The sequence below is a fragment of the Ambystoma mexicanum genome, chromosome 10 (genome assembly GCF_040938575.1).
Source record: "Ambystoma mexicanum isolate Mex_15411 chromosome 10, UKY_AmexF1_1, whole genome shotgun sequence".
NCBI classification, from domain to species: domain Eukaryota; kingdom Metazoa; phylum Chordata; class Amphibia; order Caudata; family Ambystomatidae; genus Ambystoma; species Ambystoma mexicanum.
This window is the reverse complement of record NC_090932.1, coordinates 61404436-61421311: the sequence shown is the minus strand read 5'-3', so window position 1 is coordinate 61421311 and position 16876 is coordinate 61404436. Positions and strand designations below refer to the sequence as shown.

General features: G+C 48.4%; 1 protein-coding gene across 1 annotated transcript in view; it reads right to left on the bottom strand.

Annotated features, from left to right (window-relative positions):
- Positions 1 to 16876, bottom strand: part of LOC138492809 (uncharacterized) — a 469421-nt gene that overhangs the window by 404585 nt on the left and 47960 nt on the right. Inside the window, exons 5-7 of the mRNA XM_069620163.1 lie at positions 4832 to 4888; positions 3244 to 3300; positions 1267 to 1323 (exon numbers count right to left, since the gene is read on the bottom strand). Coding sequence (XP_069476264.1) covers positions 1267 to 1323; positions 3244 to 3300; positions 4832 to 4888 — 171 coding nt within the window. The remainder of the gene's footprint in view (positions 1 to 1266; positions 1324 to 3243; positions 3301 to 4831; positions 4889 to 16876) is intronic.

The window sequence follows — 16876 nt, the reverse complement described above, 5'->3', positions numbered from 1 at the left end:
TAACACCTACACTATTCGGGTGTGTGTTCGCTGTGCTGGTAAATGTTGGAACTGTATTGTGAAATATTGTGAATGTCCTGGGGCAACCCCCTTGAAATGCCCGCATTAGCAGATCTGATTGTAGGTTGCATGTAGGTAGTGTATGCATCGAATGTAGATTATATGCTCAAATGTGACGCGTATTGATTAGAAGTTCTCCTTTCGTAACCCTCGTGTATTATGCCAGCATATGCTTTGGCTTTTACAAGGCGTATGGCGGACATTTAGCGAATCAGCCCCATATCTGGCAGAGTGCGGAGATGCTGTAAGGCTGATTGATTGACTGATTGATTGATATTTTATTTGTATCATACACAAGTGTTTCAGAGCGCGACGAGTCAAGGGAAAGGAACAAGGGAGTACAAACAACGATCTTACTAGGCCCAGTGACATTGAGAACGCGCAAGTGCATGGGAGAGGGAAAGGAGAGAGTGCACGGGAGAAGGGTGAAGGGGAAAGTGCTGAGCAAAGGCATAAAGATACATAATAAATAAATAAATAGCAAAAAGCGACATACAGAGGTAGTGCAGCCAGCAAATGGCAAGTGCATGCATAGGGCCAGAGAAAGGTTGTGTCTGATAAGTACAGAAAGAAGGGGGGTGGGGGGAACTGTATGGTTACAGATACAGACCCCAGTGCAAGGGATCACTAGGAGGCAGTGCAAGTGGGTGAGACGTAGAGGATCATTACAAATTTGGTGGTAATTTAGCAGTAAATCCATGGAATTACTGCCCAAATCAGTTACAGTTAACGCCAGTTTGTCCTGAGGAATTACCACAGGCTCGTGAGTAGTGGCACGTAGTGTGATTCCTCTTTTTGGAGTCCCCTGGACTCCATCAGGTTTTATTTTGGAAATATCGCAGGTGGTAATTTGGCTGCAGTAAGTGCGATGATTTTTGGGGGTAAAGTGTTGGATTTTCCTACAGTATTCTGCTCGAAGTATATCCTCCACTTTACTTCAAACCTCATAGTGCCACACTGTGACAATGGAGAGGTAAAGTGGCGGCAATAGAAATACTTACAATTTGCCACCTTTTTTTACCACACCGCCGTGCATGCAATGTGGCCCATAATGTGATTATGGCAATGAGATATTTTGCTACAGTCCTGACTCAATAATTGCATTCTTTGGCACAGCGATTGTAGATTCACATTACGCGCCTGCACAGAAAGGACCCAATGTTTATTCAAATTGAGAAATTCTGAAGATCCGGATCCCTTTATTACCTGCTGGGATGTGTGTTGTCTTAGGCTTGGTTGTGATCACGGTTGTTGCAGTTGTTGCTGAAACATTAAAAAAGGGCAATGTCATAATTGATTTCAAAGACGCAACAATTCGCAGCTGCTCTTCTTTCATTACTTAAGAAATTTAAAGGAGCGCGGGCAACTACTGGGGAAGGGCAGTCCTCTCTTGCTTTCTAGAAACTCTCGCTCTCAGATGAGACATGCATGAGTTTTGTCTTCAGTCGCAAGATATTTCTAGAGCACGGAGAGAGCTACTAGCCCACTTTCCCCAGTCCCATATGGCACAATGATTTATATTTTCACATAGAGATTTTAAGTTTTTCTAGAAGCACCCCCACCCACATTGAGCTAAATAAGATGTAATCATAAAAACCATGCGTAAAAATGATACGCGTGCATTTCACGCCACCCCTCATCTTCATTGATTGTTCGGTGGAAAGTTGGAACGGATCGTAACGCACTATTCCACTGCCCCATTACTCTCCACCATACAAATAACAGCAAAGATTTGCGGATTCCCTAGCAATCCATTGTAAATGCCGCCTGCATGAGTAATGGCAGGAGACGGTGACTCAGTTTGCGCTGCAGAGTGCAAAATGAAGGCACGCAAGTGATTTTACCTGCAGTTCACACGTCACGTTTGCACTCTGTAGTGCAAATGATAGACTGCAGGCAGAGGACCTGTTTGCATTTAACTGCAAACATTGGTGGTCCCCTGCATGCATTCTGTGGTTTCTCTGTGTCATATCGGCAACTACTCTACAGTAGCCTTTGGAGCTTAGCTCCATTACCTAGGCAGTGACCCTACAACAGACCTTCAAGAGCAGTCATGGAAAGAGGCACATATTGAATGACTTAGTGCGTGTACCGCTCTTTTTTTTTTTAAACAAGTCAGCTCACATCTCCAGGGATTTATGGACTTACAAAAAGGCAGTGCTGATCCATTTAAGTAGAAGGAGTTTCTTTGACACAGTGAATTAAGGCATTTATAGATCTTTTTTCATTTCAAACACCTTTTCCAAGGTGTACAGAGCCTTAATTTCAAAGCCATCACAGATCATTCTTTCCACAAACCTAAAATATATTCCCTTCAGTCTTTATTGACTTCCACTGACACTGCCAACGATCCGGCATGTAATCGCGATACCTCACATTACAATTTCAGTTTTGTCCCTTTGGACGTAATAGTTTATTTGACATGAGAACATGACTTTAATACTTAACTGTAGGAGACATGGACCTCTATACTGTCAGCCTACTCTATACCCTATACATTGCAAAGGATGTGGCTGTCCAGCTCCATCCCCCATCTGCTAATTAATGATACACACTGGGGCAGGGATTGAAAGGATTGAAAGGGTTAAAATATTCTCTACAGCATACGAATGGCTGTTATGGTTTATTGATTTGATCTTAACCCTAAGGCACACAGCTGTCATATCTGTTGCAGAGAAGTGGGTGGCTTGTAAAGCTATGTGCTTGGTCACCACAATGATGGTGGTGTCAATCGACCACGGCCCTTTGCAAGCCATCCAGCTCTGCTAATCAGTCATGCAGCATGAAACACCACGGGAATACTCTTCTGCATTGGGATTAAAGGATGTACCAAGCATTCAAGAAATAGTGTGTGTGTTTTCCACTTACAAGAATCACAAACTATCATACTTGTATGATTGGAGATTGTGGCACATACTGAGTTCTGTTCCCGCTATGTGCTCTACACAGGTTTTTTAAATCAGTGTCTTGCAGCCATGTCTTGGATCATTGTTTATGAGGGCACAGGCAGGCTTCTCTCCTGGTGTGGACTCATGTATCTGTTGGAAAGACTGGCCATATAACATAGATTATGATGTTCAAACTGGAAAGATGCAGGTTCGATGTGTTTTCTTAATCAAACATTTCCATTGCATCAACAACAAGTAGCAGAAAAGAAAGGAAAGACAAACTTTCATTTAGTACCTGGTGGGTTAGGTGTTGTTGTTGGAGAGGATATCATCATTGTTGTCACTTTTATACCTACACAATTAAACAAGGGAGTGTTACTTTTGGCATTGTATACAACCCAGAGTAATGTCTGCATATGGGTTTCTTTGCAGACCAAAGTGATAGAGGAATGGGTAAGTGTGAGATATATGACTGAACATGTCTACATGATGGAACATATCTGCATGATCGAACATGTATAGATGTCCACATGACTGAACATGTCTACATGACGGAATGTATCTGCATGACTGAACATGTCTATATGACGGAACATATCTGCATGACTGAACATGTATAGAGGTCCACATGACTGAACATGTATAGATGATTGAACATTTCTAAATGTCTACATAACTAAAGATGTCTATATATCTACATAATTGAAAATGTCTACATGTCAACACAACTGAATATGTCTACATGTTCACATAACTGAACGTATCTATATGTGTACATGAATGAACATGCTATCAAAATAGCAATACCCTCTATTTGTGTAAATTAAACATGTCATAAATGACACAAGTAACATCAATATCCACAAAATACATTTCTGGAAGAAAATGGCATTATCATAATGGTTCATAGACATAATTTCGAATACAAAATATTCGAAAGTCAAAGGGCCTCATTACACGGAAGGCGGTGAGCCATGGCGCTATTAGCGCCATGGCTCATGCCGGTAAAATACCGGCACCGCCTTGGCGGAAAGGGGATTTACCGCCCCATTCCAAGGTTGGAGGGGCGGTAAATCCCCCTTCCGCCATTGCCCTTCCCCATTCCCATTTCTGCCCCATAGGGCTCTATGGGAATGTGGAAGGTGCTAATTACGGCACCGCAATTTTGCGGTGCCGTAATTAGCTCCAAGGTCCCTTAGCGGGTTGGTTTTTAACGCCTGCAAAAAGCAGGCGTTAAAGCACCAACCCGCTAAGGGACCTCGTAGTAGGGCGGTAATGGTTAACGGTCACCGTTACCATTAACGGTGGCCGTTAACCATTACCGCCTTCCGTGTAATGAGGCCCAAAAAGTCGAAAAGAAAACGTCGAAAAAAAAAATGTTGAATTTTTTTTTAATGACGTTTTTTTTCGAAATGGGGGGGTTCCCCCCGACCCCCTTTTTTTTATTTTTACCTATTTTTTTCACAGAAACTAGAGCCAAAAAAAAAATATCGAAAAAAAAAACAATTCGACATTTTTTTTTTTGACATTTTTGATTCGACTTTTTTTCCTTTCGAAATTATGTTTTCGAAATTATGACTGGACACCTATCATAATACACTGTTCATTCTAAACATAGACTGATGCTGTGGTAATTGTAATTTCAAGTTTAGATGTTGCTTATGCATGAATAAGCTGTGACCTTTACACTTATGCTTGGAAAACTCTTTGTGAATCAATTGCTGGAAAGCTGTAATCCAGTAACAGGATAACCTGATACATCAATGGGATTTTCCATTACAGAACACAAACATTAATAATCTGTTCTGTTAACCTAGGATTTTTCAATGTAATAAAATTAAAATGTACAGAATGTTGACAGTAGCTACAGAGTCATATAGTACCTGCTGTGCTGGGCGCTGGTGTGGGTTTGGTTGTCATCAATGTTCTTGCAGTTGTTGCTGAAACATCAAAAAGAGGCATTTATAATTTCCCGATTCCGAGGGGAATAATAATTCACAAGCACACCTCTTTCCTTCGATCCAATGCTCAAAGTCCTTTCTGGCAAGAGAGTCCTTGACTACCGAAGAAATCAGTTTTAGACTGATGGAAATGCTTGTATAGGATACACGTGTCAACCTGCAGAGCTGCAGGAGACATGATAGAGAGCACTTCCAGAAGTTCAAAGAGATGGACATCGTTGGGAGTTCAAGAGAACCATCGCCAGTACACAGGAAGGAAGGGTGTGAGGCTAAAGGAGCAGGACATGTAACACTTACAGGAAGGAAGGGTGTGAGGCTAAAGGTGCAGGAAGCATAACACAGGAGGGAAGGGTGTGAGGCTAAAGGAGCGGGAAGCATAACCCTTACAGGAAGGAAGGGTGTGAGGCTAAAGGAGCGGGAAGCATAACACTTACAGGAAGGAAGGGTGTGAGGCTAAAGGAGCAGGACGCGTAACACTTACAGGGAGGAAGGGTGTGAGGCTAAAGGAGCAGGAAGCATAACACAGGAGGGAAGGGTGTGAGGCTAAAGAGCAAGATGCATAACACTTACAGGAAGGAAGGGTGTGAGGCTAAAGGAGCGGGAAGCATAACACTTACAGGAAGGAAGGGTGTGAGGCTAAAGGAGCGGGAAGCATAACCCTTACAGGAAGGAAGGGTGTGAGGCTAAAGGAGCGGGAAGCATAACACTTACAGGAAGGAAGGGTGTGAGGCTAAAGGAGCGGGAAGCATAACACTTATAGGAAGGAAGGGTGTGAGGCTAAAGGAGCGGGAAGCATAACACTTACAGGAAGGAAGGGTGTGAGGCTAAAGGAGCGGGAAGCATAACACTTACAGGAAGGAAGGGTGTGAGGCTAAAGGAGCGGGAAGCATAACCCTTACAGGAAGGAAGGGTGTGAGGCTAAAGGAGCGGGAAGCATAACACTTACAGGAAGGAAGGGTGTGAGGCTAAAGGAGCGGGAAGCATAACACTTACAGGAAGGAAGGGTGTGAGGCTAAATGAGTAGGACGCATAACACAGGAGGGAAGGGTGTGAGGCTAAAGAGCAAGATGCATAACACTCACAGGAAGGGTATGAGGCTAAAGAGCAAGATGCATAACACTTACAAGAAGGAAGGGTTTGAGGCTAAAGGAGTAGGACGCATAACACAGGAGGGAAGGGTGTGAGGCTAAAGGAGCGGGAAGCAGAACCCTTACACAGGAAGGAAGGGCGTGAGGCTAAAGGAGCGGGAAGCATAACACTTACAGGAGGGAAGGGTGTGAGGTTAAAGGAGAGGGAAGCATAACACTTACAGGAGGGAAGGGTGTGAGGTTAAAGGAGCAGGAAGCATAACGCTTACAGGAAGGAAGGGTGTGAGGCTAAAGGAGCAGGGTGCGTAACACTTACAGGAAGGAAGGGTGTGAGGCTAAAGGAGCAGGACGCGTAACACTTACAGGAAGGAAGGGTGTGAGGCTAAAGGAGCAGGAAGCGCAACCCTTACAGGAAGGAAGGGTGTGAGGCTAAAGGAGTAGGACGCATAACACAGGAGGGAAGGGTGTGAGGCTAAAGGAGTAGGACCCATAACACAGGAGGGAAGGGTGTGAGGCTAAAGGAGCGGGAAGCAGAACCCTTAAACAGGAAGGAAGGGCGTGAGGCTAAAGGAGCGGGAAGCATAACCCTTACAGGAAGGAAGGGTGTGAGGTTAAAGGAGCAGGAAGCATAACCCTTACAGGAAGGAAGGGTGTGAGGCTAAAGGAGCGGGAAGCATAACACTTACAGAAAGGAAGCGTGTGAGGCTAAAGGAGCGGGAAGCATACCACTTACAGGAAGGAAGGGTGTGAGGCTAAAGGAGCGGGAAGCATAACACTTAAAGGAAGGAAGGGTGTGAGGCTAAAGGAGCGGGAAGGATAACACTTACAGGAAGGAAGGGTGTGAGGCTAAAGGAGCGGGAAGCATAACACTTACAGGATGGAAGGGTGTGAGGCTAAAGAAGCGGGAAGCATAACACTTACAGGAAGGAAGCGTGTGAGGCTAAAGGAGCGGGAAGCATAACACTTACAGGAAGGAAGGGTGTGAGGCTAAAGGAGCGGGAAGCATAACACTTACAGGAAGGAAGGGTGTGAGGCTAAAGGAGCGGGAAGCATAACACTTACAGGAAGGAAGCGTGTGAGGCTAAAGGAGCGGGAAGCATAACACTTACAGGAAGGAAGGGTGTGAGGCTAAAGGAGCGGGAAGCATAACACTTACAGGAAGGAAGGGTGTGAGGCTAAAGGAGCGGGAAGCATAACACTTACAGAAAGGAAGCGTGTGAGGCTAAAGGAGCGGGAAGCATAACACTTACAGGAAGGAAGGGTGTGAGGCTAAAGGAGCGGGAAGCATAACACTTTCAGGAAGGAAGGGTGTGAGGCTAAAGGAGTAGGACGCATAACACAGGAGGGAAGGGTGTGAGGCTAAAGGAGCGGGAAGCAGAACCCTTACACAGGAAGGAAGGGCGTGAGGCTAAAGGAGCGGGAAGCATAACACTTACAGGAGGGAAGGGTGTGAGGTTAAAGGAGAGGGAAGCATAACACTTACAGGAGGGAAGGGTGTGAGGCTAAAGGAGCAGGAAGCATAACACTTACAGGAGGGAAGGGTGTGAGGCTAAAGGAGCAAGAAGCATAACACTTACAGGAGTGAAGGGTGTGAGGCTAAAGGAGCAGGAAGCATAACGCTTACAGGAAGGAAGGGTGTGAGGCTAAAGGAGCAGGACGCGTAACACTTACAGGAAGGAAGGGTGTGAGGCTAAAGGAGCAGGAAGCATAACACTTACAGGAAGGAAGGGTGTGAGGCTAAAGGAGCAGGAAGCGCAACCCTTACAGGAAGGAAGGGTGTGAGGCTAAAGGAGTAGGACGCATAACACAGGAGGGAAGGGTGTGAGGCTAAAGGAGTAGGACGCATAACACAGGAGGGAAGGGTGTGAGGCTAAAGGAGCGGGAAGCAGAACCCTTACACAGGAAGGAAGGGCGTGAGGCTAAAGGAGCGGGAAGCATAACCCTTACAGGAAGGAAGGGTGTGAGGCTAAAGGAGCCGGAAGCATAACACTTACAGGAAGGAAGGGTGTGAGGCTAAAGGAGCGGGAAGCATAACACTTACAGGAAGGAAAGGTGTGAGGCTAAAGGAGCGGGAAGCATAACACTTACAGGAAGGAAGGGTGTGAGGCTAAAGGAGCGGGAAGCATAACACTTACAGGAAGGAAGGGTGTGAGGCTAAAGGAGCGGGAAGCATAACACTTACAAGAAGGAAGGGTGTGAGGCTAAAGGAGCGGGAAGCATAACACTTACAGGAAGGAAGGGTGTGATGCTAAAGGAGCGGGAAGCATAACACTTACAGGAAGGAAGCGTGTGAGGCTAAAGGAGCGGGAAGCATAACACTTACAGGAAGGAAGGGTGTGAGGCTAACGGAGCGGGAAACATAACACTTACAGGAAGGAAGGGTGTGAGGCTAAAGGAGCGGGAAGCATAACACTTACAGAAAGGAAGCGTGTGAGGCTAAAGGAGCGGGAAGAATAACACTTACAGGAAGGAAGGGTGTGAGGCTAAAGGAGCGGGAAGCATAACCCTTACAGGAAGGAAGGGCGTGAGGCTAAAGGAGCGGGAAGCATAACACTTACAGGAGGGAAGGGTGTGAGGTTAAAGGAGAGGGAAGCATAACACTTACAGGAGGGAAGGGTGTGAGGCTAAAGGACCAGGAAGCATAACACTTACAGGAGGGAAGGGTGTGAGGCTAAAGGAGCAAGAGGCATAACACTTACAGGAGGGAAGGGTGTGAGGCTAAAGGAGCAGGAAGCATAACGCTTACAGGAAGGAAGGGTGTGAGGCTAAAGGAGCAGGACGCGTAACACTTACAGGAAGGAAGGGTGTGAGGCTAAAGGAGCGGGAAGCATAACACTTACAGGAAGGAAGGGTGTGAGGCTAAAGGTGCGGGAAGCATAACACTTACAGGAAGGAAGGGTGTGAGGCTAAAGGAGCGGGAAGCATAACACTTACAGGAAGGAAGGGTGTGAGGCTAAAGGAGTAGGACGCATAACACAGGAGGGAAGGGTGTGAGGCTAAAGAGCAAGATACATAACACTTACAAGAAGGAAGGGTGTGAGGATAAAGGGGCAGGAAGCATAACACTTACAGGAAGGAAGGGTGTGAGGCTAAAGGAGTAGGACGCATAACACAGGAGGGAAGGGTGTGAGGCTAAAGGAGCGGGAAGCAGAACCCTTACACAGGAAGGAAGGGCGTGAGGCTAAAGGAGTGGGAAGCATAACACTTACAGGAGGGAAGGGTGTGAGGCTAAAGGAGCGGGAAGCATAACACTTACAGGAAGGAAGGGCGTGAGGGTAAAGGAGCGGGAAGCATAACACTTACAGGAAGGAAGGGTGTGAGGCTAAAGGAGCGGGAAGCATAACACTTACAGGAAGGAAGGGTGTGAGGCTAAAGGAGCGGGAAGCATAACACTTACAGGAAGGAAGGGTGTGAGGCTAAAGGAGCGGGAAGCATAACACTTACAGGATGGAAGGGTGTGAGGCTAAAGGAGTAGGACGCATAACACAGGAAGGAAGGTAGTGAGGCTAAAGGAGCGGTAAGCATAACACTTACAGGAAGGAAGGGTGTGAGGCTAAAGGAGCGGGAAGCATAACACTTACAGGAAGGAAGGGTGTGAGGCTAAAGGAGTAGGACGCATAACACAGGAGGGAAGGGTGTGAGGCTAAAGGAGCGGGAAGCAGAACGCTTACACAGGAAGGAAGGGCGTGAGGCTAAAGGAGTGGGAAGCATAACACTTACAGGAGGGAAGGGTGTGAGGTTAAAGGAGAGGGAAGCATAACGCTTACAGGAAGGAAGGGTGTGAGGCTAAAGGAGCAGGGCACGTAACACTTACAGGAAGGAAGGGTGTGAGGCTAAAGGAGCAGGACGCGTAACACTTACAGGAAGGACGGGTGTGAGGCTAAAGGAGCAGGAAGCGCAACCCTTACAGGAAGGAAGGGTGTGAGGCTAAAGGAGTAGGACGCATAACACAGAAGGGAAGGGTGTGAGGCTAAAGGAGCGTGAAGCAGAACCCTTACACAGGAAGGAAGGGCGTGAGGCTAAAGGAGCGGGAAGCATAACCCTTACAGGAAGGAAGGGTGTGAGGTTAAAGGAGCGGGAAGCAGAACCCTTACACAGGAAGGAAGGGTGTGAGGCTAAAGGATCGAAAAGCATAACACTTACAGAAAGGAAGCGTGTGAGGCTAAAGGAGCGGGAAGCATACCACTTACAGGAAGGAAGGGTGTGAGGCTAAAGGAGCGGGAAGCATAACACTTACAGGAAGGAAGGGTGTTAGGCTAAAGGAGCGGGAAGCATAACACTTACAGGAAGGAAGGGTGTGAGGCTAAAGGAGCGGGAAGCATAACACTTACAGGAAGGAAGGGTGTGAGGCTAAAGGAGCGGGAAGCATAACACTTACAGGAAGGAAGCGTGTGAGGCTAAAGGAGCGGGAAGCATAACACTTACAGGAAGGAAGGGTGTGAGGCTAAAGGAGCGGGAAGCATAACACTTACAGGAAGGAAGGGTGTGAGGCTAAAGGAGCGGGAAGCATAACACTTACAGGAAGGAAGCGTGTGAGGCTAAAGGAGCGGGAAGCATAACACTTACAGGAAGCAAGGGTGTGAGGCTAAAGGAGCGGGAAGCATAACACTTACAGAAAGGAAGCGTGTGAGGCTAAAGGAGCGGGAAGCATAACACTTACAGGAAGGAAGGGTGTGAGGCTAAAGGAGCGGGAAGCATAACACTTACAGGAAGGAAGCGTGTGAGGCTAAAGGAGCGGGAAGCATAACACTTACAGGAAGGAAGGGTGTGAGGCTAAAGGAGTAGGACGCATAACACAGGAGGGAAGGGTGTGAGGCTAAAGGAGTAGGACGCATAACACAGGAGGGAAGGGTGTGAGGCTAAAGAAGCGGGAAGCAGAACCCTTACACAGGAAGGAAGGGCGTGTGAGGCTAAAGGAGCGGGAAGCATAACCCCTACAGGAAGGAAGGGTGTGAGGCTAAAGGAGCGGGAAGCATAACACTTACAGGAAGCAAGGGTGTGAGGATAAAGGAGCGGGAAGCATGACACTTACAGGAAGGAAGCGTGTGAGGCTAAAGGAGCGGGAAGCATAACACTTACAGGAAGGAAGGGTGTGAGGCTAAAGGAGCGGGAAGCATAACACTTACAGGAAGGAAGGGTGTGAGGCTAAAGGAGCGGGAAGCATAACACTTACAGGAAGGAAGCGTGTGAGGCTAAAGGAGCGGGAAGCATAACACTTACAGGAAGGAAGGGTGTGAGGCTAAAGGAGCGAGAAGCATAACACTTACAGGAAGGAAGGGTGTGAGGCTAAAGGAGCGGGAAGCATAACACTTACAGGAAGGAAGGGTGTGAGGCTAAAGGAGCGGGAAGCATAACACTTACAGGAAGGAAGGGTGTGAGGCTAAAGGAGTAGGACGCATAACACAGGAGGGAAGGGTGTGAGGCTAAAGGAGTGGGAAGCAGAACCCTTACACAGGAAGGAAGGGCGTGAGGCTAAAGGAGCGGGAAGCATAACACTTACAGGAGGGAAGGGTGTGAGGTTAAAGGAGAGGGAAGCATAACACTTACAGGAGGGAAGGGTGTGAGGCTAAAGGAGTAGGACACATAACACAGGAGGGAAGGGTGTGAGGCTAAAGGAGCGGGAAGCAGAACCCTTACACAGGAAGGAAGGGCGTGAGGCTAAAGGAGCGGGAAGCATAACACTTACAGGAGGGAAGGGTGTGAGGTTAAAGGAGAGGGAAGCATAACACTTACAGGAGGGAAGGGTGTGAGGTTAAAGGAGCAGGAAGCATAACGCTTACAGGAAGGAAGGGTGTGAGGCTAAAGGAGCAGGGTGCGTAACACTTACAGGAAGGAAGGGTGTGAGGCTAAAGGAGCAGGACGCGTAACACTTACAGGAAGGAAGGGTGTGAGGCTAAAGGAGCAGGAAGCGCAACTCTTACAGGAAGGAAGGGTGTGAGGCTAAAGGAGTAGGACGCATAACATAGGAGGGAAGGGTGTGAGGCTAAAGGAGTAGGACGCATAACACAGGAGGGAAGGGTGTGAGGCTAAAGGAGCGGGAAGCAGAACCCTTACACAGGAAGGAAGGGCGTGAGGCTAAAGGAGCGGGAAGCATAACCCTTACAGGAAGGAAGGGTTTGAGGTTAAAGGAGCAGGAAGCATAACCCTTACAGGAAGGAAGGGTGTGAGGCTAAAGGAGCGGGAAGCATAACACTTACAGGAAGGAAGGGTGTGAGGCTAAAGGAGCGGGAAGCATACCACTTACAGGAAGGAAGGGTGTGAGGCTAAAGGAGCGGGAAGCATAACACTTAAAGAAAGGAAGGGTGTGAGGCTAAAGGAGCGGGAAGGATAACACTTACAGGAAGGAAGGGTGTGAGGCTAAAGGAGCGGGAAGCATAACACTTACAGGATGGAAGGGTGTGAGGCTAAAGAAGCGGGAAGCATAACACTTACAGGAAGGAAGCGTGTGAGGCTAAAGAAGCGGGAAGCATAACACTTACAGGAAGGAAGGGTGTGAGGCTAAAGGAGCGGGAAGCATAACACTTACAGGAAGGAAGGGTGTGAGGCTAAAGGAGCGGGAAGCATAACACTTACAGGAAGGAAGCGTGTGAGGCTAAAGGAGCGGGAAGCATAACACTTACAGGAAGGAAGGGTGTGAGGCTAAAGGAGCGGGAAGCATAACACTTACAGGAAGGAAGGGTGTGAGGCTAAAGGAGCGGGAAGCATAACACTTACAGAAAGGAAGCGTGTGAGGCTAAAGGAGCGGGAAGCATAACACTTACAGGAAGGAAGGGTGTGAGGCTAAAGGAGCGGGAAGCATAACACTTTCAGGAAGGAAGGGTGTGAGGCTAAAGGAGAGGGAAGCATAACACTTTCAGGAAGGAAGGGTGTGAGGCTAAAGGAGCGGGAAGCATAACACTTACAGGATGGAAGGGTGTGAGGCTAAAGAAGCGGGAAGCATAACACTTACAGGAAGGAAGCGTGTGAGGCTAAAGGAGCGGGAAGCATAACACTTACAGGAAGGAAGGGTGTGAGGCTAAAGGAGCGGGAAGCATAACACTTACAGGAAGGAAGCGTGTGAGGCTAAAGGAGCGGGAAGCATAACACTTACAGGAAGGAAGCGTGTGAGGCTAAAGGAGCGGGAAGCATAACACTTACAGGAAGGAAGGGTGTGAGGCTAAAGGAGCGGGAAGCATAACACTTACAGGAAGGAAGGGTGTGAGGCTAAAGGAGCGGGAAGCATAACACTTACAGAAAGGAAGCGTGTGAGGCTCAAGGAGCGGGAAGCATAACACTTACAGGAAGGAAGGGTGTGAGGCTAAAGGAGCGGGAAGCATAACACTTTCAGGAAGGAAGGGTGTGAGGCTAAAGGAGTAGGACGCATAACACAGGAGGGAAGGGTGTGAGGCTAAAGGAGCGGGAAGCAGAACCCTTACACAGGAAGGAAGGGCGTGAGGCTAAAGGAGCGGGAAGCATAACACTTACAGGAGGGAAGGGTGTGAGGTTAAAGGAGAGGGAAGCATAACACTTACAGGAGGGAAGGGTGTGAGGCTAAAGGAGCAGGAAGCATAACACTTACAGGAGGGAAGGGTGTGAGGCTAAAGGAGCAAGAAGCATAACACTTACAGGAGTGAAGGGTGTGAGGCTAAAGGAGCAGGAAGCATAACGCTTACAGGAAGGAAGGGTGTGAGGCTAAAGGAGCAGGACGCGTAACACTTACAGGAAGGAAGTGTGTGAGGCTAAAGGAGCAGGAAGCATAACACTTACAGGAAGGAAGGGTGTGAGGCTAAAGGAGCAGGAAGCGCAACCCTTACAGGAAGGAAGGGTGTGAGGCTAAAGGAGTAGGACGCATAACACAGGAGGGAAGGGTGTGAGGCTAAAGGAGTAGGACGCATAACACAGGAGGGAAGGGTGTGAGGCTAAAGGAGCGGGAAGCAGAACCCTTACACAGGAAGGAAGGGCGTGAGGCTAAAGGAGCGGGAAGCATACCCTTACAGGAAGGAAGGGTGTGAGGCTAAAGGAGCCGGAAGCATAACACTTACAGGAAGGAAGGGTGTGAGGCTAAAGGAGCGGGAAGCATAACACTTACAGGAAGGAAAGGTGTGAGGCTAAAGGAGCGGGAAGCATAACACTTACAGGAAGGAAGGGTGTGAGGCTAAAGGAGCGGGAAGCATAACACTTACAGGAAGGAAGGGTGTGAGGCTAAAGGAGCGGGAAGCATAACACTTACAGGAAGGAAGGGTGTGAGGCTAAAGGAGCGGGAAGCATAACACTTACAGGAAGGAAGGGTGTGATGCTAAAGGAGCGGGAAGCATGACACTTACAGGAAGGAAGCGTGTGAGGCTAAAGGAGCGGGAAGCATAACACTTACAGGAAGGAAGGGTGTGAGGCTAACGGAGCGGGAAGCATAACACTTACAGGAAGGAAGGGTGTGAGGCTAAAGGAGCGGGAAGCATAACACTTACAGAAAGGAAGCGTGTGAGGCTAAAGGAGCGGGAAGAATAACACTTACAGGAAGGAAGGGTGTGAGGCTAAAGGAGCGGGAAGCATAACCCTTACAGGAAGGAAGGGCGTGAGGCTAAAGGAGCGGGAAGCATAACACTTACAGGAGGGAAGGGTGTGAAGTTAAAGGAGAGGGAAGCATAACACTTACAGGAGGGAAGGGTGTGAGGCTAAAGGAGCAGGAAGCATAACACTTACAGGAAGGAAGGGTGTGAGGCTAAAGGAGCAGGACACGTAACACTTACAGGAGGGAAGGGTGTGAGGCTAAAGGAGCAAGAGGCATAACACTTACAGGAGGGAAGGGTGTGAGGCTAAAGGAGCAGGAAGCATAACGCTTACAGGAAGGAAGGGTGTGAGGCTAAAGGAGCAGGACACGTAACACTTACAGGAAGGATGGGTGTGAGGCTAAAGGAGCGGGAAGCATAACACTTACAGGAAGGAAGGGTGTGAGGCTAAAGGTGCAGGAAGCATAACTCTTACAGGAAGGAAGGGTGTGAGGCTAAAGGAGCGGGAAGCATAACACTTACAGGAAGGAAGGGTGTGAGGCTAAAGGAGCGGGAAGCATAACACTTACAGGAAGGAAGGGTGTGAGGCTAAAGGAGTTTGACGCATAACACAGGAGGGAAGGGTGTGAGGCTAAAGAGCAAGATGCATAACACTTACAAGAAGGAAGGGTGTGAGGGTAAAGGGGCAGGAAGCATAACACTTACAGGAAGGAAGGGTGTGAGGCTAAAGGAGTAGGACGCATAACACAGGAGGGAAGGGTGTGAGGCTAAAGGAGCGGGAAGCAGAACCCTTACACAGGAAGGAAGGGCGTGAGGCTAAAGGAGCGGGAAGCATAACACTTACAGGAAGGAAGGGTGTGAGGCTAAAGGAGCGGGAAGCATAACACTTACAGGAAGGAAGGGTGTGAGGCTAAAGGAGTAGGACGCATAACACAGGAGGGAAGGGTGTGAGGCTAAAGGAGCGGGAAGCAGAACCCTTACACAGGAAGGAAGGGCGTGAGGCTAAAGGAGTAGGAAGCATAACACTTACAGGAGGGAAGGGTGTGCGGTTAAAGGAGAGGGAAGCACAACACTTACAGGAGGGAAGGGTGTGAGGTTAAAGGAGCAGGAAGCATAACGCTTACAGGAAGGAAGTGTGTGAGGCTAAAGGAGCAGGGCACGTAACACTTACAGGAAGGAAGGGTGTGAGGCTAAAGGAGTAGGACGCGTAACACTTACAGGAAGGAAGGGTGTGAGGCTAAAGGAGCAGGAAGCGCAACCCTTACAGGAAGGAATGGTGTGAGGCTAAAGGAGTAGGACGCATAACACAGGAGGGAAGGGTGTGAGGCTAAAGGAGCGGGAAGCAGAACCCTTACACAGGAAGGAAGGGCGTGAGGCTAAAGGAGCGGGAAGCATAACCCTTACAGGAAGGAAGGGTGTGAGGTTAAAGGAGCGGGAAGCAGAACCCTTACACAGGAAGGAAGGGTGTGAGGCTAAAGGATCGAAAAGCATAACACTTACAGAAAGGAAGCGTGTGAGGCTAAAGGAGCGGGAAGCATACCACTTACAGGAAGGAAGGGTGTGAGGCTAAAGGAGCGGGAAGCATAACACTTACAGGAAGGAAGGGTGTTAGGCTAAAGGAGCGGGAAGCATAACACTTACAGGAAGGAAGGGTGTGAGGCTAAAGGAGCGGGAAGCATAACACTTACAGGAAGGAAGGGTGTGAGGCTAAAGGAGCGGGAAGCATAACACTTACAGGAAGGAAGCGTGTGAGGCTAAAGGAGCGGGAAGCATAACACTTACAGGAAGGAAGGGTGTGAGGCTAAAGGAGCGGGAAGCATAACACTTACAGGAAGGAAGGGTGTGAGGCTAAAGGAGCGGGAAGCATAACACTTACAGGAAGGAAGCGTGTGAGGCTAAAGGAGCGGGAAGCGTAACACTTACAGGAAGGAAGGGTGTGAGGCTAAAGGAGCGGGAAGCATAACACTTACAGAAAGGAAGCGTGTGAGGCTAAAGGAGCGGGAAGCATAACACTAACAGGAAGGACGCGTGTGAGGCTAAAGGAGCGGGAAGCATAACACTTACAGGAAGGAAGGGTGTGAGGCTAAAGGAGTAGGACGCATAACACAGGAGGGAAGGGTGTGAGGCTAAAGAGCAAGATGCATAACACTCACAGGAAGGGTATGAGGCTAAAGAGCAAGATGCATAACACTTACAAGAAGGAAGGGTGTGAGGGTAAAGGGGCAGGAAGCATAACACTTACAGGAAGGAAGGGTGTGAGGCTAAAGGAGTAGGACGCATAACACAGGAGGGAAGGGTGTGAGGCTAAAGGAGCGGGAAGCAGAACCCTTACACAGGAAGGAAGGGCGTGAGGCTAAAGGAGCGGGAAGCATAACACTTACAGGAAGGAAGGG